The 26,955-nt window shown below is 33.3% G+C and overlaps 2 protein-coding genes across 4 annotated transcripts in view; both read right to left on the bottom strand.

Annotated features, from left to right (window-relative positions):
* Axn (protein axin) overlaps positions 1–7,901 on the bottom strand; it is a 115,338-nt gene extending 107,437 nt beyond the window's left edge. For all 3 annotated transcript variants that reach the window (XM_088201938.1, XM_088201942.1, XM_088201945.1), the window contains exon 1: positions 7,762–7,901. The gene's annotated coding sequence lies outside the window, so the exon portion shown is untranslated. The remainder of the gene's footprint in view (positions 1–7,761) is intronic.
* A 1,834-nt stretch (positions 7,902–9,735) lies between these two features.
* Hel89B (histone acetyltransferase 1) lies at positions 9,736–26,955 on the bottom strand. The gene is made up of 28 exons (XM_088202856.1): positions 26,858–26,955; positions 20,486–20,543; positions 19,754–19,931; positions 19,349–19,412; positions 19,131–19,277; positions 18,917–19,065; positions 18,665–18,851; positions 18,401–18,600; positions 18,239–18,334; positions 17,999–18,178; positions 15,785–16,047; positions 15,235–15,727; positions 14,958–15,111; positions 14,809–14,894; positions 14,521–14,702; positions 14,214–14,459; positions 13,848–14,140; positions 13,607–13,770; positions 13,398–13,545; positions 12,422–12,651; positions 12,223–12,355; positions 11,916–12,151; positions 11,655–11,856; positions 11,291–11,586; positions 10,715–11,220; positions 10,409–10,652; positions 10,163–10,338; positions 9,736–10,100 (listed from the first exon to the last, which is right to left on the bottom strand). The coding sequence occupies exons 2-28, from the start codon at positions 20,494–20,496 to the stop codon at positions 9,830–9,832; spliced, it is 5,535 nt and encodes a 1,844-aa protein (XP_088058982.1). The 5' UTR covers positions 20,497–20,543; positions 26,858–26,955; the 3' UTR covers positions 9,736–9,829.

The raw sequence follows: 26,955 nt of genomic DNA, 5'->3' as shown, positions 1-26,955 counted from the left end.
CAGGACACGCGCTCAAAGACAAGCACTGACGCCTTCCAGAAGGAGATATTCATACAGTTCGCTGTACAAACGTCTTCCATAAATCATCAACTAACGCAACCAAAAACTTCGATGCTACTACCCACGACCAGAACGCTTCAATTGCTTAATATTTTTTGTGTACATTTTCATAAATATGTGACTTGAATTTTTTATTGAAAAAAAAAATTGTATTGAAAACAATAACTCTGACTTCCACTTAAACCCTTAAAAAGCAACGTACATAAAGATTTTGAACGGAGCCTAACAAGTATTTAGATGCTTTTACATTTTAATCAGAATCAAATGGCAAGAACAGAACATCTTCATAGATGTTCCTTGTGAAAAATGGTTGATGATCGCCTCCGTCACGGCCGCCGGGTATCACGCCGTAAGTGTGCGAAACGAGACAAAAATAGCTGTCATAACGCCGCTTCGGACGGCATTATGAAAGCGTGAAATACATATAGTATACAGTATGAACACACAAGTTTAAGAGAGTCGAGCATTTTTCGAATCAAGCGATTCAAGCGAGTTCCTGACTGAATACAATCGAGAAATTAGCGATGCAGAGAAGCGATTAATGCTACCATGATGAGAAGAAACGTCGCGACTTATCTTTAGTTTTTCGCACGTGCGGCAGGTGAGGTGGTGGTGCAAAAAAAGCGTCGGTTAATGATCCGCACAAAGGGCGACAAAGACCTACCACGAATGCATGCACGAACACAACACGAGACAAGACCGGGCATAATCAAAACTCTGCGAAGACACTCAAGCGCCGAGGATACTTTATAAATATACACCCACGTGTAGGAATCAAAGCAGGAAGCGTTTTCGTACGTGTGGTTCGATAACATGAGTTAGTCGCTCTTGGGCGAAAACGTATCTGGTAATTTGTAGTGCACAATAATTACGCGTAATGATCGACGGTTAGAGGCGATACGTAATCTGCAGCGTGATTATACATTTTACAGTATCAAAGAGTTAAACGCCGCAGTTTTCACGGTGTAATCGATGGTAATTTGTGGATCGTGGACTGGACGCCAAAGGCTCTGCAGCACGATATCCGCCGATGCCACCTTAGTTGCACAAAGATAGAGATTACCCATTGGAAATGTACAGAATAAAAGCATTTAAGATATCGTTAGATAGTTTCAGGGACACGTGTTTTATATATAGTTAAATGTGCATTACCAAAACTCTTCGTGATGCCGGACAAATCCGACCGTGTGTGGTGTGAAAAACCACGGATGTATCTATCCGTTGTCCGTACTCAAAACAATGTTAACCGTGTCAAAACCGTGACAACTAATAACTTGATCACATTAGTAGATTTAGTTTTTACCAAGAGTAAAAATGTACAATTCAAAGTGAAAACAGCTCTAAGAATTACTGATCATTTTATTGAAAATATTTATGTAGAAAAACATAATGTAATAATGATATAATTAAAAACAAACTTAAGATTAGAATTACAAAAATGTGACTGGAACGTAGATAACAAGGATGATAATATGTCAATATAATTTTAAAACAGAATATCGATACAACCAAAAACCGCGGATTAATGATGATGTTAATATAATATTAGTAACATCTTTGGCTAGAGGACTAAATTAATACGTTACGGTAAATACGCATTTTAACATGTGATTTTTATATATGAAGTTGAAATGACGAAAAGCAAAAATTTGTGCACACGGTATTCAATGTGTTAACATACATACATATACAATACATCAACTTTAACATACGCTCTTATGCTTACTATCTAAACACACAGACATATTATTAAAGATTCACACGAAATGTTAAATTATACCATTAAAAATCAACAACAAAAAAGTTGCACACCTAAAATATATGAGTGCTCATTTTACATATTTTTTTACATCTCCTTATAGCTATCGCCGAAAATATTGTTTGGTAAGCTTTTTTTAAAAACCTATTATATATTATTATATGTATTATTTATTGTCGGAAATTGAATTGTTTAATATTAAATACAATATATTGACCATATCTGCAATTATTACTGTTTTAAATGTTAAACAGCGCTATTGTCTGTTCTTCACAAGTTATATGCAAAATTGTATCGGTACTCATAATAAACCTCAGAAAAATCTTACAAAGACCCAAAACGAAATCATCAATGCAATAACGCTTTTCAAAGAAGCTTCTTTGCAACGTAGAAAAAAAGAATAAACGAAGTTACGCTCTATATTTATAGATACATATTTTCTATCGGTCTATGTTTTCCCTTTGGTTCGGTTTTTTAAAAACCATAGATATTGCGTATTATGTACGATTTGTCGTATTTGAAACATCAAAATAAAAAAGTACACAAATAAAGCGGTTAGTAATATTTGCTCCACTCACCGCAAGGACGCGTCAAGGCAAATAAATATTCCTTTGATCTCCAGATAAATATCAGAATAAGGGGAAACTTTATAGGCAGTCTCGAGTATGATGCCCGCAAAGAGTCTTTTGAAGCGTCTTCGCCGTGTTCGTGTGTACGGAACGAAAAAAGGAGCACAACAAAGAGGTTACAAAGAAGAAACAAACACACAGATATGGTTATCTTTTATCAATCTCGTATCAAAAGTATCTTTCTGTTTGTACTTTTGTATTCGATATAAATAAATGTAATATGTATACATAAATAAACGTGTACATATGATAACTTCGCAATATTACTCATTCGCATCATAATGTACACATTACAAAAAGCTCGTGTCAAATATAAAATTAGTGTAATTGTAATTTGTTACAAAATTCGTTACAAACACCGAAACGTCAATCCTACAAGCAATTAAGCAAGAAACCGAGGCATAACTCGCCCATTGAGTTGTACAATTGTTCGTTAATTATTGTCAGAATTAAATTTAACCAACTCGCTACAACTGAGGCGGTATCGCTCGAGGTTCGAAAAGTTACTTTAGCTAACAAGAATAATTAAAAACCGACAAACATTAAAAGAAGTATTTTATCTCTCTCATATAAAGTGCACATTTACTCAAATTCAGATATGGATAGTATGCAATAATAAACATATTTACTTAATCTACAATAGATAATTTAAAATACAACTTTGTTAAGATTATTCCACGCATTTAATTTCAACGTTTATAAATAATTAAAGGTGGACGACGACCGCTCAAATACGCAGTGAAAAGTTCCCAAGATCTTCGAACGATGACAGGACGTTGACACGAATGAGTGGTCACTGAGGCCAAAATAAGTAATTCCATGCACCAAGATGTCATTCTGTATTTGTCTTCGTAATCCAGAGTCGTGGGGTCGAGATAAAATAGGATTACTCACTACTGGAAATTGAGCGATCAAAAGTGATATAAGAAACTACATATCATAGTACCTGATATCTATATTATAATTCATAAATTTTGTCTCTCCCATAAAAACGTTTTCCAGGAACGTCAGATAGGTAAGGACATTTGCCTCCTTGAATTTATCCAGAAAAATGCAGGTCATTTAATAAAATACTATGAATCTTAATGAAATCGAAATATTAAAAAATCGACCACTGACTGGCCAACTTTTGCATCCTCTCCCTGTCAAAAGCTGAAACGACGTCTCTGATTTTAAACCAAAAATTATTGAAGTATCCCTCAAAAAAATCTAAAAAAACAGTCTAGACTACACCGAAATTCCTCCCCCTCTCCTGTAAAAGGCTGAAATGACGTCCTTGCGTTTTGATAAAATATTTTATTAAATTACAACAATATATACATACTGTGTATATAAACTAGTGAAAAGATTCTGAAATAATTATAATTTGCTAGTAGAAAGCGACAGTCGAATATAGGTGCTTTGCCAAACAAAAACAAGAGAAAAGCGACTAAAATTACAATGGCCACACAGACACTTCGAAAACCATTATCGTCAATTACCATAACAAAAACTACTTAACCACACTAAGTATTTTTATTTATTTATGATCTTTGAGACACAAACAATACTCATTTTTTCGTAATATAATTTTATCATCTTTGGAAAGGGACCACAATGGTTTCGCTTATAAAATGCCACCCGAAATATATACTCTTTCTTCATTAGTAACGTTCTCTCTTTAGCATCTAATTTTCGTCCAAGGAAACGTATAAAAGGCTTGATATGCCAACCAGGATCGGCACAGATAAGCGCGACGAGCAAAGAGACTCACGCATTTCAAGATGAACCAATAAATACTTATTCAATGAACACATGACACTGCGATAACTCAATTCTGACCTCCTACTACAGTCCTTTTAAGATAAACCTGGATACTGACACCTGAATTTTATGAGTTTACAGCACTTTATCTCTGTTTAATTAAACTGTATTTATCAAACGGCTCTTCCGGCAAACTGACTGAATAAGTTACACCACTCTGCATCAAAACCTAAAACCAGTAATCCTATTATGCTCCTGAGGAATTTAAATCCACCAAAGTGTGCAACGGAACGCAGTTGTTTGTGAAGGCTTTGAACACATGTGATTACGGCAACGATCCTGAATGGCATATGTAAATGCGAGGATGCGATTTTGACCACATTTTGATTCATTGAATTATATAAGTCCGCACAAGTGGACCAGACCATATCAATCTAACATTTACGAAGTTAATGATGAACTATTAGTTCATCATTTATATATAATAATAAAAGTCACGAAGCTATGCCAATTTTTATCTACAATCGATCAATCACGTATGTACTGTATGTACTGTCTTATATGAGAAAATTCTGGTTGGTGTTTTTCTTTTTATATTTGAGTAAAACTATTTTGGTAAACGACCGCTTTTAATCGCCATATTGATGCGCATAGTTTTGCTCCTAAAAAAGCTTCCATTGTTATCAAATTGGATGGATAAAAACTTCACGTAATAGCCTCCGAGTCGATCTCTTTCTATCCATAGTGTGTTGATACTTTTCTATTTTTTTTCTTCACGGTAATTCTGGCCAGTGTGACCGTCGAACACCCACGTGAGCGTCTGATAATTTATATTCAATACGAGCGCTTTTTAGCGGTCAGCACGGCGACCATCAAAGCGGTCACTTTTACGCCGGAAGACGTCCATTGTGACCGCCGACACCTAACGTCTATTTTTACACAATTGACAACTGTAAATAATGCTTTCCTCGATCCGATTACAATAACTCCGATATGCTCAACGCCAAGGTCTCGGTCACCGTTACACCACGATTCCAATTGGAAAACTGGACATTTTCCCACATCTAATTATTTAAATATTTAAGCCGTTCTTCATTTGAAGATTAAAATGAGTTAGGGAACTTCAATCTTCATTGGCGTCAAGCTAAAAAAATATACAAATGAATTTACAAATAAATTGTGGAAGATTTCAATGATTAATTTAGAGATCCTGGCAACGACAACTGACTAACAAAAAAATAGAAATTTTGAATACGGCCATAGCATTGCTGTCTATGATGAATATATTTCATGTGAATGATAATAATTGACTTTAAACAAATAAAGAAAGATTTTCCAAACAACAAAAGAAAAACGCAAGGATAAAAATATAAATAGTGCAGGACACCCAGTATTGCACAATAACCACAAAACCCATTTTTAACTGAGAATTTAATATTCTTCTAGGTAAATTTTAATTGAGTATCTTTCCTAAAAGTATCACATCAAGGAGTAATATTTACATTCAAAGCATATTATTTAGTAATACATTTTCGTATAATATCAATGATGCATTGTATAATATCAACTAGTTATGAAAATAATTCAAAAAACAAACGATAAATCGTGCGTGGAAAAATATTTGGCTAGGGATAGCAATGGAAAATCAACTCGAAGCATTAACGAATATATATTAAAATATCTTACACGCAAGAAATGAGTTAAACTTTAACTTTTAGTAGAATCTAATGTTGTATAATTAGGGATTCCAATCCCGGGATCCCGAATCCCGGGATCCCGGGATCCCGAACGATTTTCAATACCCGATGAGTCCCGGGATTATAAAACATAATCCCGAATTTTTCTAATTGGTTGATTTATCAAGCACAATCGAATTATTATTGACAACATCGTTCAATTTCGTGTACAAACTTGCGCGAGTTGCACGTGTCATCTGTGAATCTTTGAGGCTGTGAGTCTGAACGTGCTTTTTCAGCAGCAGGCTGCTTAGGAACCAAAATCAGATCAAGGCTAAATGATAAAACACTTGATGCTTTGATGTTACTTCGTGAGTTTTATTCAAAATAATGTTTTCAATTAATTGTGTCTATGAATGTACATAGGTATGTACATACATTGTCAAATATATAAGACCTTTCCTTTTTTATTTTTATTATATTATTTTCTATTTTAAGTCCAAGACTAAATTATACGTACTTTATACATTGTCCGTTATAAAAAACAGATATAAAAATATATTGTATTATTCATTTTAAATTATTTTTATCGATAAAATAGCATGAAAATTATCCGGGATCCCGGGATCGACTAATTGCAATACCGAAATCCCGGGATCAAAATTTTGGCCCGGGATTGGAATCCCTATGTATAATACAATTATTAGAGACTCAATGAGAAGATTTTTCAAGTAAAGCATTGAGCGTCAAGGAATGCAAGACAGAGATTTCTCGAGAACATACACTGAAGAAATCGGAATGGGATTTAAATTCTAAATACGATAGTTCAAGAAAAAAAGTAAAGCAACCAATTCTTAATTGTTGTTGAATTATTTTTAAATTTTGAACCTCTAAAAACACAGTGTAATACAACACAGGAAAATATTTTTTCCTAAATGTACCGCTGTAATATATATACATATATACATATACATATATAGTCTATTGTGCTATTTGTTTTATTTTGCTCAATGACATATTTTATCCGACAAAAGCAGTTGCATATAAAATAATATTATATATACAAAAAAAACATATTTTAACGGCCAAAATTCTATAAATTATTCATATTTCCGAGATAAATATACTAAGTCTGCGAATGACGTGTATCTTATTAATTATAAACTATTATTACAGCGTACAATCAATATATGTATGTCACTGTGCATCATTTATTACGATCTTCATCCTCGAGATCTAGGAAAATCTGGGAAAACCTAATCTGTGATGATCGATCGGGATTATAATTATGTATATAATAATCATTAATTCAGATTTTACAAACACAGCAAAAATTTATAAACACTAAGGTTTATACGTTATTCGAAGTTTCGAACCCAGGTCTTTGGTGTATTAATTACTAACGTATATCACTGATCTATCGAGTATTTATATGGAAAAACTATTATGTTTACGGATATCTTCGTAAAGCGAGGGATGGGTGTATTAAGACTCTAATTACTGCATTGAAAGTGACTAGAATTCAAAACGTCTCAAACATATAACAGGCGTAAACGTAAGAAACCGACGGTAAAGTTTCTGATCAAGTTTAAGTTGAAAACTCAAAGATAGAACACAATGCGGGCGATAAAAACAAAAGTTTTATCCTAACGAGAAAGAAACGTAGAATTGCACATTTCGTAGTCGAAACTTTTGAATTGCGATCGACGCGCGCTAAAATGTATAGCCATCGGCGAACTTCTAAAAGAACTTTTGGCCAAAAAAGCGAATGCTATGTGGGCTATAGCCGTCGCGATGTTGTCGACGAGTGCTTAACGCAAAAATGTCTACCAGGTACTCGGTTCTGATGCGTCGTTTACGTTCGGCATGTTGAGATGAATATGAGGACGCTCACCATGAATGCGAGGATGCTTGACCGGCGGAAGGCACTGGTGTTGACATGTTTTGTTGAGGAACGATCAGCGAACGAACATAACCTCGGAGCGATGGACGGATCAGCGGGCGAGGGGCGAGGGGCGCGGGGGTGACGGCGCCACGAGCAGCGGTCGCGTAGAGAACTATTTTGGCGAACTATACGAAAACACTTATTTTATATTAGCTTCCAAGCCTTTCGATTTGTTCCGATAATTATTTATTACAAATCTGACCATCATAACTTCCCCAATACTTCTTGATGTGCTTTATACCATAGTTTCTTAGCCGGTGGTCCGCGAAGACTTTTTGAATAAAATTAATTTCACTGATTTTACAATTGATTTTGTAATAAAATTAATTTCACATCTGTTTTGTATTTGCTTGTATTTGCATAGGGCTATTTAGAAATCGTCTTATCGCAGGTAGTCCTATTTTTATTATTTCGATAAACAATCGAATGTTATGCTGTATTTTATAGATTTTTAAATTATATTTCTTGTTACTGACTGTTAATATACTTAAATATGGTTATATCAGCATACTGTGTTGCAAAATTAATTGTTTTGAATAAAAAATCAATTATATAAATATTTATTATTTTATTCCAATGTTGATGGTCCACAAAACATTTTTTTGCTGGTCCGTGGATGTAAAAAGGTTAAGAAACTATGCTTTATACAACGTAGTTTATTTATTTTCATACACATACATAGATATGCCAAATCTATTATTATTACAAATGCACGCGTTATGTTTAATTATATTAATACATATTTAAACAAATAATAGATGTGTGCACCATCCCATATAAATTGTTCCAGCTCCTCGTAGCTATCGCCGAAAACATTGTGTCTCGAGCGCTTTAATCCTGGCCGTAACGGTCAAGAATAAGCGCAATCACAGCTTTCTAGGGGAAAATTGTTAACATCAACGGATCGTCGACACTACCCCAACAACTTCACAGAGTTATCATCATCATCACGGCGCTACAACCCGAGACGGGCCTTAGCTTCCTTTAAGATCATCCTCTAAACTTTCGCTGACACTGACATTTTTTAGCCTTTGCAGCTATTTTCCTCGAACAAAAATTTTCAAGATGACCTTTTTATTTTTAGTGTCCTCCTTTGATATTTTCAAAATCTGGTCACCCTACTTTACTATATCAATCAGCCAACGCAATCGCGATCTGCCTGCGCTTCTTTTACCCTCCAGGGACGTAATTTGGGGGGGGGTAGATGGGGGCGTTTTCCCCCCTCCCACTCCGTTGAATTTGACCGGAAAAATGTAAGTCGTTTAATTAAGTACTATAAATCTGAATGAAATCGAAATATAAAACCATTGATGGCCAGCACTTGCCCCCCCCCTTCTCCTGGAAAAATCTAAAATAACGCCCCTGATTCTAAACCAGAAATTCCCAGGTTATTCCTCAACAAAAATCTAATAAAACAGTCCCGAATCTACTTGGATACAGAGAATTTAAGAATCAAACTGAATAACTAACAACTTCTTCGTCCATTATCTATCCAATTGAGTAAAATAAACATGTTGCAACTGGCATTTATACTTTTAATATAGAAGATGAAATAATTTTTAAAAGGCATTTTACGGAATCTATTGCATATTGTTGAAACTTAAATATTTATAAAAACACCAGAATAAAAAATGCATTGCCATACAAATTTGTAGCAGAGCATTCTTTACAAATTTTATACAACGCAACTTCTTAATGAGGCAGACTAACAAAAAGAAAAACTCTAAGGTATTAATAATTGTATAAATTAAAAAAATATAGATCTCACTCATTTACTTTAGAAGTGTATTGTGATGGCAAAATGAGAGTAACAATTATATCTAATTCGTTTCCACGGAATACTCAAATTCTACAACATTCTAATTATGTATTAATTTTTAGTGCACAAGGAAAAGATTAGTACTAATAAATAAAACATGAAAATTGGTTTTAGATATAATTTATTTAGAAAAGTTATATAAAAAATCAATAAATACCACTCAATCAATAAATACTTACCACTCAATCAATAAACAAATTACTTTTTAGATAAATTTTGAACAAAATTATCCATGTCATATTCAGCCTCGTATTGGTTATCGTCCCACAAATCAGGCAAGTTTTCAAGTATAGTCTTCATCGTAATAGGGGCCGTTCCAGTCGCCGAAGAAGCAGATGCCTTATTGTGTGATTTATCTTTATCTTTACACGTAAACAAATCGAGCAGATGATCTGTGCCCATCGTATCCAGCGAAGAGTTTTCTCCGCTTATCACCGTATTAGCAGTGTAAAGCTTGAACTTTTGCAAACTAGAAGAAAAATGAAATACAATAAATAATGAACACTAGATTAATACAGCTAATTGACGTACCCCATAATCTTTTCTTCTAAAGTTCCACGCGTGATCAACCTATATACGTTAACAACTTTTTTTTGCCCGATTCTGTGGGCTCTATCCATTGCTTGCAAGTCTTTCATAGGATTCCAATCGTGTTCTACAAATATAACTGTATCGGCTCCCGTCAAATTCAGACCTAAACCTCCGACCTGCAATGTTAAACATAATAAATAGTAAACAATACAATTCAAATGAATGAATGTACATTAAATTATTTACCTGTGTAGTAAGTAACAGTACGTCTATACTAGGATCATTATTGAATCTTTGAACGACTGACTGCCTTTGACTAGGAGAAACAGTTCCATCAAGTCGCAAATATGAAACTTGTGGCAATAGGGGTTTCAGTAGATCATTTTCGACTACTTCTAGCATGCCTTTCAATTGGCAAAATATGAGAGCTCTATGCTCCGATAAGACGTTCGTATCTGCTGTACCAATTCCGCAATCTAACAGCAATTGCCTAAAATGAATTAAATTTTTTGATCAAGAAATTCGATTAAATAATAATGATTTAAAACATACTTTAAAGCTGGTAGTTTAGCCGAATGATTTATATCGTTGAGAGAGCTTTTATCTACGGCTAGTCCCAAAGTTATCTTGACGTATTCCGGATGTTGCGGTGTCAACACTAATTTCGGATGATTGCAAACATTTTGCAGGTATCTGAGGGCTTGGAATATATGATGGTGATTCTTTACGCCTTCTTCAATTCCGTTCGGCATGTGAGTTTTGCTGAAATCTTCGTACAGTCTCTTTTGTAACGGACTGAGTTCGCAATAATAATCTTGAGTGATCTTCGGCGGTAATTCTTTCAAAACGTCTTCTTTCACACGCCTCAACAAGAATGGCAAAACTTGTCGATGCAAAGCTTCCATGGCTAAAGCGCCCGCTTCTTGATGCTGAGACGTCGCTTTGGGATCTCTAGCTGCTAAAATAGGTCTAGAATATCGAGCGGTGAATTGCCGAGCCGTTCCCAACAACCCGGGCATTAAGAAATCAAATAGAGACCATAACTCCAAAACGTTATTCTGTTGAATGAATTACTTATATAAAACATACACATATTTCAGCATATCTAAGTGTATAATAATAACGAACCTGTATAGGAGTTCCAGACAATATAAGCCTGTGATTTGCGGCTAAAGTCTTAATCGCTTTTGACGCTTTAGTATTGCCATTTTTAATAATGTGACCCTCATCCAATACGCAATAGTTCCATTTGATCCTAGCGAAGAAGTCTATATCTTTACGAACTATGTCATATGAGGCTATGACTAGATTATGATTTTTAACCTTAATTTTCAGTCTGTCCCTTTCGATGGGCGGACCCGTATAGTGTAAGGGCATCAAATAATTATTTGGTAGGAATTTATTTACTTCATACACCCAATGACCTAAAAAGTGTATATAAGTATTAAATAAATTGATTAGAATAAATAAATTTTATGTAATTATTAACTACCAGTTAGTGTAGGCGGACATACGACTAGTGACGGTAACGGAGCACAATCAGCAGATTTTGTTTTTACATAAATTTGCTCTCTATTATAGTGATCACCAGCAATCATACAAATCGACTGGAGCGTTTTTCCGAGACCCATGTCATCACATAACACTCCGTGCAATTTATACTTATTCAGAAAAGCTAACCAATTAATACCGGCCTAAAATAAACCACAATATTATTATAAGTAATAAAAAATAAATCAGGGTATTAATTTACCTGTTGATAACTTCTTATCTCTGCCGATATGGATACAGGTACTTGATAATCTCCTATGGTCTTTGGATTGAACAACTGTTGCAGGAACAGTGTGTCCTTGGCTCTCTGAGCTTTCAACTCTTCAGACAGTGTAGACTGTTCTTTTATGGCACCGTCGAGCGGCATGAATTGTATCAAAGTGGCGAAACAATGAGTGCACATTAATCTCACAGAATCGTCGTGATCGCTCATTCTACCTGTGAAGTATAAAATATAAATTACTATAAAATAGATATGTAAACAAATAAAAAAAACGTATCAATCATACCTAAAAGTGGTACGACTAATAACACACTATAAGGAACAATATTCAATTGCAATTTGTCGATTATGCAAGCCAAGACTTCCGATGCACCCTGTCTTTTTATATCAGAATCGATGACGCCCAAAAGAGGTATCACCTAAAATTAAACAGTTAATTAGAAAATAAGTTTACAGTGAATATGCTAGATAAGCAAAATATTCACCTTATTGACAATTATGTGCATAACGGTGGCAGCCTCAATATCGGCAAGAGCTGCAATGCACCTAGAAGCCATATGCCTGACGGCTTTGTACACGTTTTCTAAAAGACTAGTTAGTCTTTCCAGACTGTTCAAAATGCGTGGCAAAAGCGATTTGTGAACATGCGGTATGACGACTTCCAACACTTGCAAACACGATATAATCTCTTCGCCTTCCGCAACCGAAATGTTTTCTAAAATTGATTAAATAATGTGTTAGATTAATATAAAACTAGATGCATCTGCACCTACCGGCACCTGTTTTATGCAAAGGTAGATACGGAAAGAAAAACTGTCTCTATCTACCAGTAGATACCGGTATTGAGATAGATTGTCTTTCCGTATATACTGTATATGCCGGTAAATAAGCGAAAACATATAGTGTAAGACTGGTAGATAAGGACAGGCGATCTGTCCCTATCTACCATAAAACTACCTTAGGTCTACATGCTCTTAATGATTAATAAATATACTTGTGAGTACCACTGCTTGTTTTACATTTTTAAATTTTAACTTCTTGCATACTGTTTTTCATTACTACTAGTGGCGTAAAAGTTAGTAAAGGACCCCCCCCCCTCTCTCTTACTATTTTTTGTTACAATAATTAAATTATTAGACTTGCAGGTTTTAAATTAATAGACGCTGCTAAATATATAAAATTAACGCCTCAGATGGGCCGAACATATCTCTTGCTTGAACAACTTGAAGTCTGCAAAGCGGTTAACTATTAAAAAACGCTCGGCAGTAACTGGCGATGCGTAACCCGAGACAGAGCAGAGTGGAGGAAAATTTCAGATTGGATCAAGGCTCACTGTGAACTGTAGCAATTAAATGAAGTATTAGGTACACAATAATATAATGCAAAACTATATTTCCTAATTCAGATTTTACACTAACCGTGCATACATATATGTGTCTATGTAAATATAACACTAATTACCATTATCACATGCAGTGCCCTCTAATGGTTGCATTATAATCTTCCATAATTTAGGCAGCTTTTCCGGCAATTGCTCTCCAAAATATACAGTGAGACTAATGAAAGCCAAGGTTGCGCCTCTTCTTTGGATGTGCAATAATTTATACATCTATAATGATTTAAGTTTTGTTTAGATCAAGTATAACATAAAAACATGCACATGAACATACTTCATCTTCTAATGGAAACAGTTCTTCCATAGGAAAATCAGTCAGTGGTGGTCTACCGGGTCCCCTCGGTAATGGAGTCGTACTACCGTTGCTCGATTTTTTATACACTGCTCTTTCAATGTTTTTCTGTTGAGTCGTCAATGTTAAAATTCCGTTTTTATTATCTAAAAATACATTTTTAATTAACAATCATGAAACAATACGATTTAAGCGGTGTCTATAAACATACTGTATTTCTCACCTTGTGCATCTCTGGCAGTGCTGGCTTTTTCATTATTTTGCTCCGTTATCCTAGGCGTGAAATCGAAATCGGATTTGAGGAAAGCACAAAGATTATTCAAAACTTTAACGTTCGGACATGGAAGTCTATCGACGCATTGACTGAGCAGTGGAGCTAAATTATCGGCAGCGACCTGTTGAAGGCATTCGTTCTCTTCTCGTTTTATAGACTCCATCAACGGTTTAATAATAGGATTAATTTTCTCTGGTATAATTTTTAGATTAACACAAGCACTAGCTAATGCAGCCATAGTTCTATATAAAAAAAAATCAATTATAAAAAAACAATTTTATTATAAATACTCAACACAACTTACAACAAACTTACGAAATGCTATATGAATTTTGATCATTTGAGCACTGAGTAGCAGCCATCAAGACGCTCTTGCGCCTTTCTTCCAGCATTTGAGCCACTTTGGTTTTGAGCTTAGTCTTAGAGAGCAATTGTTCGCTATATTGACTAGTCAGACTTACAACTTGCTCTAGAGATCTTGTATTGTTGATTTCGTTCATCTCTAATGGGATCTTATAGTGATGCATCAAAGCTACGAAATCACTGGCGTCTTGTAGTATTCTAAAATAATAATTAAATGTTTAAAAATAAATAACACCGACAAACATTATCACAAATTTACTTAGAGCAAGTTATGGCAATTTCATCAAAGTATATGGGCTGTGTCAAACAGTTTATCAATTGTTCTGAAAAGTCGCCAGAACGATGTCTAATATTTGCATCTAGTTTAGCCCAATGCGAAATCATTAAACCCATAATTAACCGCTGATTGGCACTCTTAGACGTTATGTACAGCAATAGAATCTGTAAATTGTTCATAAAATATTTATATTTTATTGTCTTCATATTACTTTATATAATAATGTACTCATATATTACTATACATACTACCTTTTTTATCTATATTTACCTTTGTATATTGATCAATAGGTTTATCCATATCGGGTAAATAAACAACGTTGGGAGCGGGTTGGATTATATAACATGATAAAATTCCTACAATGAATATTGGATTGGATTTTATGGTTATTTCAAAGAGCATAAAATATTACTACATACCTAGCATCCTTGAAGCCATGCACCTTGTCAATAAGACATTATTTTCGCGAATAGAATAAGCCACAGTTTCGCTACCGCCGAGGTAAAACTTTCGCATTAGGCTTCTATTGATGTTTTCAGTAATTTCATCACGTTCATGATCAGTTTGTCCACTCTGAAAATTTTAAGGTAATACAAATGTAAAGATATTCAGAACTAGCTACTTTGCTTATTCAATAAACGACTTAAACTCGTTTAAAATAGCTTTTAATTTAACATCTTTGAAATATATTCTTACCGAGAATTGTTTGCAATGAATCAGTTGATTAACTTCAAAAGCAACTTTCGCCGGCTGCATAGCCAAACATATCCAAGTAGACATAAAAGGACACGCCGCCGTCAACAAGTGTTCCAATTTCGAAGAGATCACTAAATTCTTCCACACATCTTCAATCATGACTTTTATATCGTAAATATGTTCTACGAGAACGCGCTGGAAGACATGTCGAAGTGCTTCTTGCAACAGCTCCGAATTCCACTGCACGTCCTCTTCATCAATGCTATCCACATCGTCAAACGCAAAGCCCAATTTATCCATACAATCTTGCTTGACTTTTTCTTTGTTTAACATCTTAAAACCCTCATCGGTCGCATCATCATATTGTGCACCGTTATCCGTCGAACATTTTGTTAGCGTTTGGAGTGTTTGAAGCGCCGACTTTCTCACAGAGCTGGTGGGATGCGATAAGTAAGGCCATAATCGCGGTATAACGCTCTCCATGTATTTACATCTAAAATAAAACAATAATTAACAATAGAAATGCATTATAAAAGTGAGTCGAAATTACCCTAAAATGGTTTTGATGTTTGGTTCAGCTAATAATGCAGCCAATAATGACATGTAACAACCGCAAGCTGCTCCTAATTCATCATGAGCTAGTAACAAGCGACGTAGGCGACCCACTATCAGCGGTATGATCATTGGGATACACTGAATTAATAATTCAGTGACTGGTATCAAAGCTCGAGCGGCGGCAGCGGCTATATCTTCGACAGGATCCCATAAGGCACGGATTACAGCAGGAAATACTTCAGATTTTAAGCCAAGTTCCTGGAAAAAATTGATCACATTAAAATAATGTCGTATATAATTAATAGATTAATATCGTCCATACATTGTATATGTTGTATAAAAAAATTAAATAATTCATATTATTATAATCATAACATACTATTAGAACTACCTTCATTCTTTGTTTTTTATTCTATAAAAACGATACACTCGACATATATTTCAATCAGACTACTACTTAGCAATTATGGTAGTGCATCATCCAGCAATATTGATTATTGCATATTTGTCATATGCACTATGCAAGGTAATGGTATCACTACTAAGAAACATTTTAATTTTCAATAAATAAATATGCTGCATTTTATAGCAACAATTTAACGTTCAATTGAAAGACGTTGACTACAGCAGAAACCAAAATGACTACATCCAATGGAACTTTGAAATATCTTCTTTCAACGCAACAACAAATATACTAAACGGTGACATTACTATTCTGAAAGACATACCATTAGAGGCGATGGTAATAATTTAATTAAATACATTAACTATGACCATCTTATGCAATTGTCATATTTACAGATACGTTCTGTCGGCTATGAAAAACACGGACGAGAATATTATCAGTCGCTAGTGGATACTACTATGACCATATGTGATTTTTTAAATGTAAATCACGTAGAAAGCATTTTTATAGCAAAGAGCAACATGACTAATGATTGTCCAACTTTAAAAGTAAGGTCTCTAATATAAAATATCACTGTACAACAGAATTTATGCCATAAACTCGTTTTATGTAGCATTATAACATTTTTAACTGCATTTTTATGATTACAATAGACTTACATATATATTATATATGTTATATAATATTATAAATATATATTACTGTTGAACTCAATTAAGCTCTAGATTATAACCATGGTTTTTTAAGTAGAAAATGGTAAATGATCAGTATATAAAGCGCTACAAAAAAGGCTCAGTATTTTTTATTATAGTGCAGATTTATGCTATCATGCTGTATTTTTGCTTAATTTGATTTTAGCATTATTTAAAGTTATGTGTAACGCATAGCTAAATGCATTATTTCGTTAAAATTTCAGCATTTTTACAATTTTTTGCCTCATTTGTAATAACCTGATCTATACAAAAATGTATGCACTGATTATATTTTTTATAGCAGATATCATTTTTTGTTACTGCCAATTTTTATTATGGATGGTATGACATTTTGTTATTAACACTATACAGGCTACTAAAAATTCAAGAGTTAATGCAGGACTAGTCAGTTTTTTTTATGAAAAATCATTTTTTAACTCATAAAATCGCTATAAGTTTTGAAGTAATCCCTAAAAATTTAAGATATTTTTGTGATGGACGCAAAACAAGTAAATAAATATGAACTTATATATTAAGCAGATATTTTCAACCTATAAAATCTAGGAAATCAAAGTTTTTTGATTGGGAAATTAAAAAAAAATTAAAAATCATCATCTTGTCTTACAAATGACGCATATTTGCGTCATCGGCTCTTAAAGATATTTTTTACAAATTACATTGAACTGATATTTTTACTATCAAAATCGTTGATAGTAAAAAAATTACACTCGGAAAGTACTGTATCACAAAAATTATCACTTTCTAAAATAAGTACAGAGATTTAAAGGAGAGAGATTTTTATATAGAAAATTTATTTGTAGATCATGCAATTTTTATCTTACCTTATTTGTCAAAATAACGATAATAGTTGTACAGTATGATTATAACGTATGTTTATTTTTAGAATTCCTACACCGTCAGGAATATGATAATAGTATCGGACGATGTACCCGAGAAGCTAACAGGGCGTTATTGGATGATGGAATTTAGTCTACTGATCGAAGAAAAAATTGAGTCGTTTATAAAAATTTACGTACAAATTGAAAGCAAACAAAGATATTCTATCAGAAACAATTGATATGTACTATAGATGATCAAAATAAAGGTTTACCTGTTGCACGGCTAATATATATTTCAATCCGAGCAGAGCGCCATGTCGTCCCTCCCAATGAGATTGATCTTGAGTTAACGTATTCAGGAACGAAGCGACTTGACTGATTCCTTTAGATCCAATGAGCGAAACTGCCACTCCCAAACATTGAGCGCATGTTTCTCTAACTGGGGCTACCACCTAAGATGGAAAATGTCAATACAACACTAAAAATATCATAACATATTCAATATAGTTTACCTGATCAGAAACAAAATCTCCGAAGCGATCTAATGCTAAGACACATAGTAACCTCAGCGATATATCTTCCAACCAGATCTGATGCATTTCTTCCATCTATAAAAAATTAAAAGCATTAATAAAAACATTTACTATATATACATAAAATTATATAATACATACTTCAGCGGAAGTACACCCTGTCTCTTTTCCGGCGCCAGCTCCGTGACTCCGCAAAAGTTCTCTTAAAGCAGTAGCAGCACCGTGCCTCGTTTCCCATTGCGAACTGAACAAATCTGTAGCCAACGCACACGCTAAACCCTCCAAAGGCCACAGTTCGATATCGTTATTCCACGTACCGTCCGGTTCGGGTACCCATTCGCCTAAAAAATCACAAGTCTCAATGCGTTTCGATTCACGCTTAAAACATAAACTTTAGATACTAACCAAAATAAACCATATATTCTTCTAACTTCGTTGTCGTATCAGGCTTGAACTTCTTCTTATCGGGCTCTTCTTTGGATATAGAACTATCATCGGGAACGCTTTTCTGCTGACGTGCTTTCCGCCTCGCTCTGTTCATTTCTCTTGAGCTCAATTTAGCCCCCAAAGGCACCAGTTCATTCAGCGGTTTCTGTACATTTTAATTATAAGTACACGATAATTATAAGCTTAAGATAATAATAAAAATCAAATTACTCTTCCGTCATCTTCTGTATACTTGGTTACGTGAGATAAATCATGGCAAGTAACCATTTCATCCATGTCCATTGATAGCAGAGTTATTTTGTCTAGACCTAATCTAGCGTTTAATTGTTGTCGCTGTCTATTTAATTTCTCACGAAGATCTAGACACAGATGAATAAATATACCAAGTCAAAAATTGATTAAGTTATGAGCTTATTAAATTTACCACTAGCCGATGTTCTATCTTCATATTCATACTCCTTTCCTTCAGATCCCGTTAAATGTGCGCCTTGAGAAATAACTTTTTCAATATCGAAGCTTTCAAAGCGCAACCGCCCCAAATCGCTATGATTCTCTTCAGATGGTTTTTCCTCTAAAATGCATTATTTATATAATATTAACAAGAAAAAAAATATTTACAGGAAAAGTAGATGAACTATTCACCTTTCTTGATTTCGTACGGCTGTGGATTCCATTGCGGTACATGTTGCAAAATCGCTTCAAATGCCTAAAATTATGCACCAAGGATATAATATCAATTGAGGTCATTTTAGCAATAAGCATTACATAAATTACTAATACAAACAATTATTATATAACAACAATGGATATTCATGATCGTTTAGAACGATACACACACACAGAAATATTTTCATGACTAAAGATAATTTTACAAAACGTGATGATAACCGGCAGTTAATGGAGAATATTAAGTTTGATTTATACTATATGAAAGAACTAAAAGTGAAAACATTCAATGTATACCCAGAGATAAGAACACAAGCATTGACCTCTTGAACTAACATTATCTAGATGATGAATATGTTTTTCTAAGCTGCTATATAGTACCTGTCCGGCAGCGATTCGAGTCTCCCAAGCTGGTGAATGTATTAGGGCATACACGCGGCTCAGCAGTCTATGGAGCTCGTGTGGCCGCAACCTTTGAACTTCGCCGAGTTGCTGCGCAGCAGCACGCCGCGTGACATTCGAGGAACCAGACTCCAACAACACAAAAAGCCTCTCCAACCTATCGAACGAATTTAATCAATATTAATAATATACACTACATTATGTGACTCGCTTCATTATAAACATCTCAACATATGATTAGTATCAATTGATGGGAACAGACCTTGTATACAAAATATTTAATGATCAGGATGTATTTATTTATGCAAACATTATAGTAATATTGTAATAACATATATTAACTTAGCAATTGCTTAATAGGATTGCATAAATTCTGCCAATATTTCAATTATAATGATATTAATAATTTAACCTTTTGAGTAGTGGGTTAATTTATACACATTTGTAATTTATTAGTAGATATCTGGGAGTGAGTAAATTTTATGTATACTTCTATAATTATTTCTGTTGTAACTTATTTATTATTATTTTATAATGCAAGTAAATTATAGAATATAAACCAATTGCATTAAATCAAGTAAAAAAATATTAAATAAATATGTTTTTATTTATTATTTCTATATTATATATAACATTTACGGCGATACTGCCCAAAGGGTTAACAAGTAAAATGTTTGATGTTATTCTAACAAGTAATAAAAAAAATATTACCGCGAAGCCATCACTGTGCTTCTCCTTTTCTTGATTATATGGACCAATCATTTGAAGCCTGCAATGAGAAGTAAAATGAAAATAATTAATAACATTTCAAACCTAAGTTTATAATAAGCTTTCCTTTATAAATTTACACTTGAATGTACTCATTTAAGATGAGAAAAAAATTGAAGAATTAAAGTGAAAAGTAGTTACTTTATTATAGTTTAAGCAATTAACAAACACTTATTATTGTACAATTTAAACATAGTGTCAATGATACTCTGCATGTTAGATGTATACAGTGCAGTTTATCAAAGGCTTCTAATATTACATATTACGTAATCTTGTCAATTTACATATGTGATAATTTTCATTTACAATATATAAATAAACAAAAAAAACTTAAGTAAATATTAACACTACCAACGGGTCGAGTAATATCTACTCGCTTTGTCTGCTGCTGGTAATCCATGAGACTTTTAATTACTTCTGATGTTTAAGGATGGGTTTGGTAGTATCTACCACGCTGACTTTCATGTGAGTGACCATCAAAGAGCTCTTTGTTTAAACAGGAGATGCTAGTATATTTGATCGTAATTAATTTTACAAAACATAAACGTGCAAATTTTAACCCATAGAAAACTGAAATATAATTTTATATATGATAATTTACATAGTTCATGGTGCCCCTTGAGGTTCTAACCAAATTTTATCAAGTAACACACTACATTTATATCATACTAAAGTTGAATTTGACTTTAGTTTATATTCAATAACACTACATTTTTCATTGAATCAAAATCAACGCATTTTGTCAACTAGTGCTCAAAACCAGCATTTTTTCTTTTATTTTATTTATGTTGAATTTTAGGATATTTAGTTTCTTTGTAAATATTTTTTAAACTAGAAATAAAACAAATTTTATGAATTTAATTTTGATTTTATGCGACCCACAGGTTGAAGACCACTGATAAAATAATTTTAACATACTTATGTACCAATACAATTCAGAATATGTGATAATTGTTTATTTTTAATCCCTTTTAATTCAAAAGTTATTACATTTTTTTGTTATTTGTGTTGCGCGAAGTTCTCGCAAAACTGACCATTTTTGCACATCATGCGGCGAAAAAAACAACCAGTTGGTCAAGTGTTAATATGCTATTATATATAAAATACTTACATAGCTGACTATCTACCAGCTATGTAAAGTATATATTATGACAAATACTGCACAAAATTCATCGGAGAAAGTTTTAAAAAGAAAACCACACATACTAAAAAAATTATTTGATTTACTCGGTCAATAACTTATTTGCTCAATGGGTCACAGACAAACTTGTGTTCCATTTAATACAAATTCCATACAATTCAAATATTATCTATTCCAATTGTATTTCTAAATGTCATGCTATATCATGAAAATAGTTTTAGGTAATAAACATATGTGAAATATGAGAGCAGATATTATTATTTTTTAAATCTTAATAAATTAAATTGATACGATAAAATAACAGTTTTGGGTAGAATTACTTTTTGCTATATATACATACGTACATAGGTCAGGAGGCGGTTCTTCAAAAAGGGTATACAAATATAATTTAACTCAATTAACAGTTGAGTAAATTTTTTTGTATTCAATAAAATACTCGATGAGAAAAAGGCATATAAAGAGCGAAATTTAGTTCAGGCAGAGGAAGATGAGTGAATATATTATTTTTGAAGATGAAGTCCTTAATACAATTAGTCCATTGCGGGAAGGCAAAAGAATGCTTATGATTTGAACAGAATTTTGGTATTAAAATGTTTCATTATATTATTTTTTTCGATTTACGGCTTATTAAATAGCATGTTCATTAAAGGCCTAGACTCTAGACCAGGGGTTCCCAACCCCGTGCCCGCGGGCGCCATGGCGCCCGCGAACCGATTTGTGTGCGCCCGCCACTATTCGACCGCAATAGAATTTTTTTCCCAAACACTAATTAAAATTTTTAATTATTTGTTAAGCTTCTACTACACTCTCTCGAAGTTGTCCGAACCGAAGCTACAACTGAAATCGGCCGAGATCGTCGACTTTTTTCCGATTATAGCTCCTGTAAGTGGCAAAAAAGGAATCTTTGACGAGTCAGGTGGTGCCCGCCGCCCTACCGATATTGTAAAATGCGCTCTAGGATACAAAAAGGTTGGGATCCCCTGCTCTAGACCAATATACGGTATTAGAAGTTATTTTTATTATATTTATAAGATGTCAAGATTTCTTATCGGACGATGATAAACATTTAATAATTGTTAATTATTTTTTTAATAAGATTGCAGTATCAACAGTGACCACATGTAGTATATCAATATACATTGGCAAATCCAAAGGAGAGCAGTTTCAAAAGCTTTTATTGAAATTGACACCCTGACCTTTAACGCATTAAGAGCGCCTTAAATCCATTTATAATTTTTTATGCCGGCCAGTACAAACTGTATGTGACAATAGATGGAATAAACTAAAAGCACCACAATAGTAATTCGACACTTTATGCGAGTGATATTATAATATAACATATGACAACACTTTAGTATCCAAAGTATCTCACACTTGCTAGAAATATTTACTGGCCATTTTAAACCTGTTCAGATAACATATTGCGACCTGTTTAAACTCCAATGCAATAGTCATAAGAGTCCAGTTAGTGAACAAGCTGATATAATTGCACATAATTGGTCAGGATAGCAAAAAGTGGGTGAACACTACACCTCCTTCAGGCTGGCTATGTGTATAAAATCGAACACACAGCACCCAAATCAAAAAATATGGTTAGAGACTGCTTCCGACAACACATCAATAACTTCACCTTGAGCTTTTTAATTTGGACACACGAGGGTTTGTACAAACTCAAACCAAGAGGAGCCGCCAATTATCAACAGATGAGATAGAGAAAGCAGCCGCTTCCCTCTTCACGTCGACCCTGGTTCAAAATCCAGAGTTTAACCCACTTTGCAAATGACTAGATAAGAGGACTTTGCATATACGTTAACATAATTATACAACTTTACGTGAACATGACTAAATTTTATGCACAAATATCAATTATTAACAAAAATAACATCTTTGACAGAATATAAAATGTTTTTTTTTTGCATTTTCAATGAATATATCTGCGATGAATTATTTCAATTTTTTATAACAGAGTCATAGCTTGGAGTGTAAAAACAAGAACCATACGTACGTAAGCCATTTGCTTTCTGTGCAAATTATTTTGCAAACTTTGGACTCTAATCCGGTTCAAAAATAGATTATTCTTCAATTGCGAAAAAAAGGACATTTGTATACATATTCATTCTTTATTGCAGATTGTATGCATCTTAAATGTGCAAACACAATATAATTCAACTATCATCAACCTATAGAAGAGTCATAACTTATGGCATGACCAATTATTTTAACTGTACCTTATACAAATTAAATAAATTGAACAAAAAAACATATTTTTACTCTGGTCCAACTTAAATTATCACAACCTAAAATGTACTAATCTATCTTCTTTGACAGGTTAGGCCTTGATGAACAGCTTTAAGTGAGCAATAAGTACAATAGATTTAAACAGTTCACTGTACTGCAGATCAGCAATGACTTACGAATAAACACAAATGAAACTGGAGTTATCTTGATAAGTGTTAATTGAACATCTCGATTAAATGATTTAGAATAAAATTTATTTTACAGTTTATCATGAAATAAATGGCAAGACAGCAAAAATTATCAAACATTTAACCGAAACAGCGAAATTTTGTTCACAAAAGGGCAATCTGACGTCTGACACATTTCACGACTTCCGTAAAACTGATACGCTAACAATGATAAAACTTCTTCATATAAAATAATAATTAATTACATGCGTATATATTCAAACGTCATAAATTATGTTTTGATGACTATGAGAGAGATATCATCAATTATTTGACACTTAAATAGTTTACAAAAACCATTGTTTATAAATTCGTCGATAATTGAAATGGTAAATGCTGAATCTAATCATCTAAATTTTTGGGACAAAACTGGATTATTTCGTGGCACAAAAATGTACAATTATTGAAATACGTAATAAAAGTCTATTTTATTTTTTCAGTCGCTAAGAGTGGATTCTTCCTGATTTGGTTTCTCAATAAAATGGATAGCATTTATTTAGTATCAGCATTATAATAAGCTTTTGTTTTGTAACAATGACGTTTAGATTTAGTTGATTTATCATGTAGGAAAATATTATATTTGATTAAACTGCATTGCATATGCAGGACTGATTTTTTATTTCTAGTTGTTTTTCACTTTAGGTAAGAGAAAGAAGTCACTGGGACTAGATCTAAAGAATAGCGGTGATATACAAAAAAATCACCGTGCTGCAGTGTGAGCTGGTACATCATTATGGGGAAGCAGTCAATGTTCAATGTTCATTAATAAATTATTTTCGATAGACAGTTGTACCAGTTTAATAAGAAGAAATAACCATTTTGAACGATTATATTTCAGATACGTTCATTTATTAATTTTTGTCGTCGAAAATTAATTTTAAAAACATAGCTACAGTTTAGTTTGATTACAATATAAAATACATTAAGACTTGAACCATTGTTAAATTTTTAAGCATGAAAAATCATTATTCCCCTATATGACTTTTGAGCAACCGTCAGCAATTGTTAGTTATCACGCTGAGGAATAAATAATAATATACAATGTTTTTAATTGCAATATATCCAATATTTAAGATAATGTACAAAGTGTGCATGTTATCTGATGTGAATAAGCTGCAGGTCATCTTTTAAGCTTGGTCTCGCTTTAAAATCGTAAATAATATAAAAACTGACATATCAATGGCCTTAATTGTGAATCTGCAAATCTACTATGTTTAACACAACAGTCAGGACAGAAAACTGTGTTAACTTTTAGATTTATCTGAATCTTTTCTATCTCATGTTACACATATGCAGTGTTTGTTGTCGAATTTTCTTGAGGTTTTTTAGGAATACTCGATAATTTGGAGATGAGATATATGTATATCAGAATGGTAGGAACAGAGTGGTGTTATTAAGAGTTTTTTATATTATGCAAAATACCTAGAGCCACCCACAAAAATGATGCAATGCTACACACAATACCAACTACAAGCCTGGTTTATAATTTAAAAGAAAAATCCTATTATGATACTTTATCGATTCAAATTGTATTGATGTTTTAAATGCAACATCTATACTTGTAAAAAATGTCGTTACATTGACAATTTTTCTTTTAGCAGTTTTTTGATTGCCTGAGAATTCTAAAAAAAAATCAGTAGTTAGTAAATAATTATATAAATAAATCGATTGGCTCCTGACATTCTTCCGGTATTTTTGGCTCAACTCTTTTGTTGTCTATTTATTGACGTAGTGATATTTTTCTTGTAATATCATCATGTCTATTTAACTATTATATAAACATATTTATCGATGTCGATAAATAGTTTATTATAAATCCAAAATTAAAATATTCAACAAATATAATACATTATACTATAAAAGCATTGTTCTTCGAAACTATTATCAATTTCATCGACACTAAATTCATTCTACAGAATAAAATATGTGTATTAGAAGTATAATATAACAAATTATTTTGCACAATGGCAATAAAATACATGTGTCCTCTTGCCCTAAACAAAAGAAGGATGTTTTGTTTCCCGTTTCGAGTGACAGCTTAAAAAATTATTATTTTTTTATATACTAAATTGTATTCAAAGATTAAGTTTTGTTTTTTGTTATACCCCATATCCTAGGACCGCAACGAGAAAACCTATACTTAGGACTGTAGTAGGGAGTATATGCCCTTTGCTATATACTCCAAGTCAAAATATTATCAAAATAATTTAATCTTTATCCTTCATTTTCATTTCAGTTAATTTTTCTTTTTCTAATCCACACGATTATTACGACTACAATGTCATTTATTTTATACCATTGGACCTCTAAGATATTATTAAGCAATTATATTTTTAAGATTTAAAAGAAAATTATGCGATAGCGAAACCAATTGAACAATAAAACATAATGAAAATGCACAAGACAATTCACATCAATGAATCAAACGATAAGTGTTGGCGCAAGATGTCAGCTTGCGCCGTTATTGCACACAAGTGACCGAATGTTTAATTGAGCGAATTAAAAATGCATTGTACAATATGAAAGTAAAGTAATATGAATATGAACGATGAAGAGGAGAGAGGAGGGGGGGTTCTTTGCTTTGTGTCAATTTGCACAACTTGGAAGTTTGACAGTTGGGGGTGACGACTGGGTGGCGCTGTCGACTGAAGGCCGACCCGAAGCGCAAACGCAGATATTATCGAATCGAGGCGCAATGGTGAAAGTTACCGTGCATCCTACGGCGGGTCGCGACGTCGCGGTTCGTCGGCGGTCGCGAGGGGTGGCGGGGAGAGGCGTGCCTCGCGTCCGACGGGCATATTTATACT

The sequence above is a fragment of the Plectrocnemia conspersa genome, unplaced genomic scaffold (genome assembly GCF_051122295.1).
Source record: "Plectrocnemia conspersa isolate PC_06_02 unplaced genomic scaffold, ASM5112229v1 ptg000013l, whole genome shotgun sequence".
In the NCBI taxonomy this organism is placed as follows: Eukaryota; Metazoa; Arthropoda; class Insecta; order Trichoptera; family Polycentropodidae; genus Plectrocnemia; species Plectrocnemia conspersa.
Note: the sequence above shows the minus strand (reverse complement) of the source record. Positions and strands in the feature narration are given on the sequence as shown.

What these genes read in the sequence shown, in the direction of transcription:
- Hel89B (XM_088202856.1), bottom strand. An exon ending in AGAATATATGGTTTATTTTG is followed by an intron (nt 18,601 to 18,664) that starts GTTAGTATCTAA and finishes GTGATTTTTTAG; the next exon opens with GCGAATGGGTACCCGAACCG. An exon ending in CTATTGATCAATATACAAAG is followed by an intron (nt 14,703 to 14,808) that starts GTAAATATAGAT and finishes AACAATTTACAG; the next exon opens with ATTCTATTGCTGTACATAAC.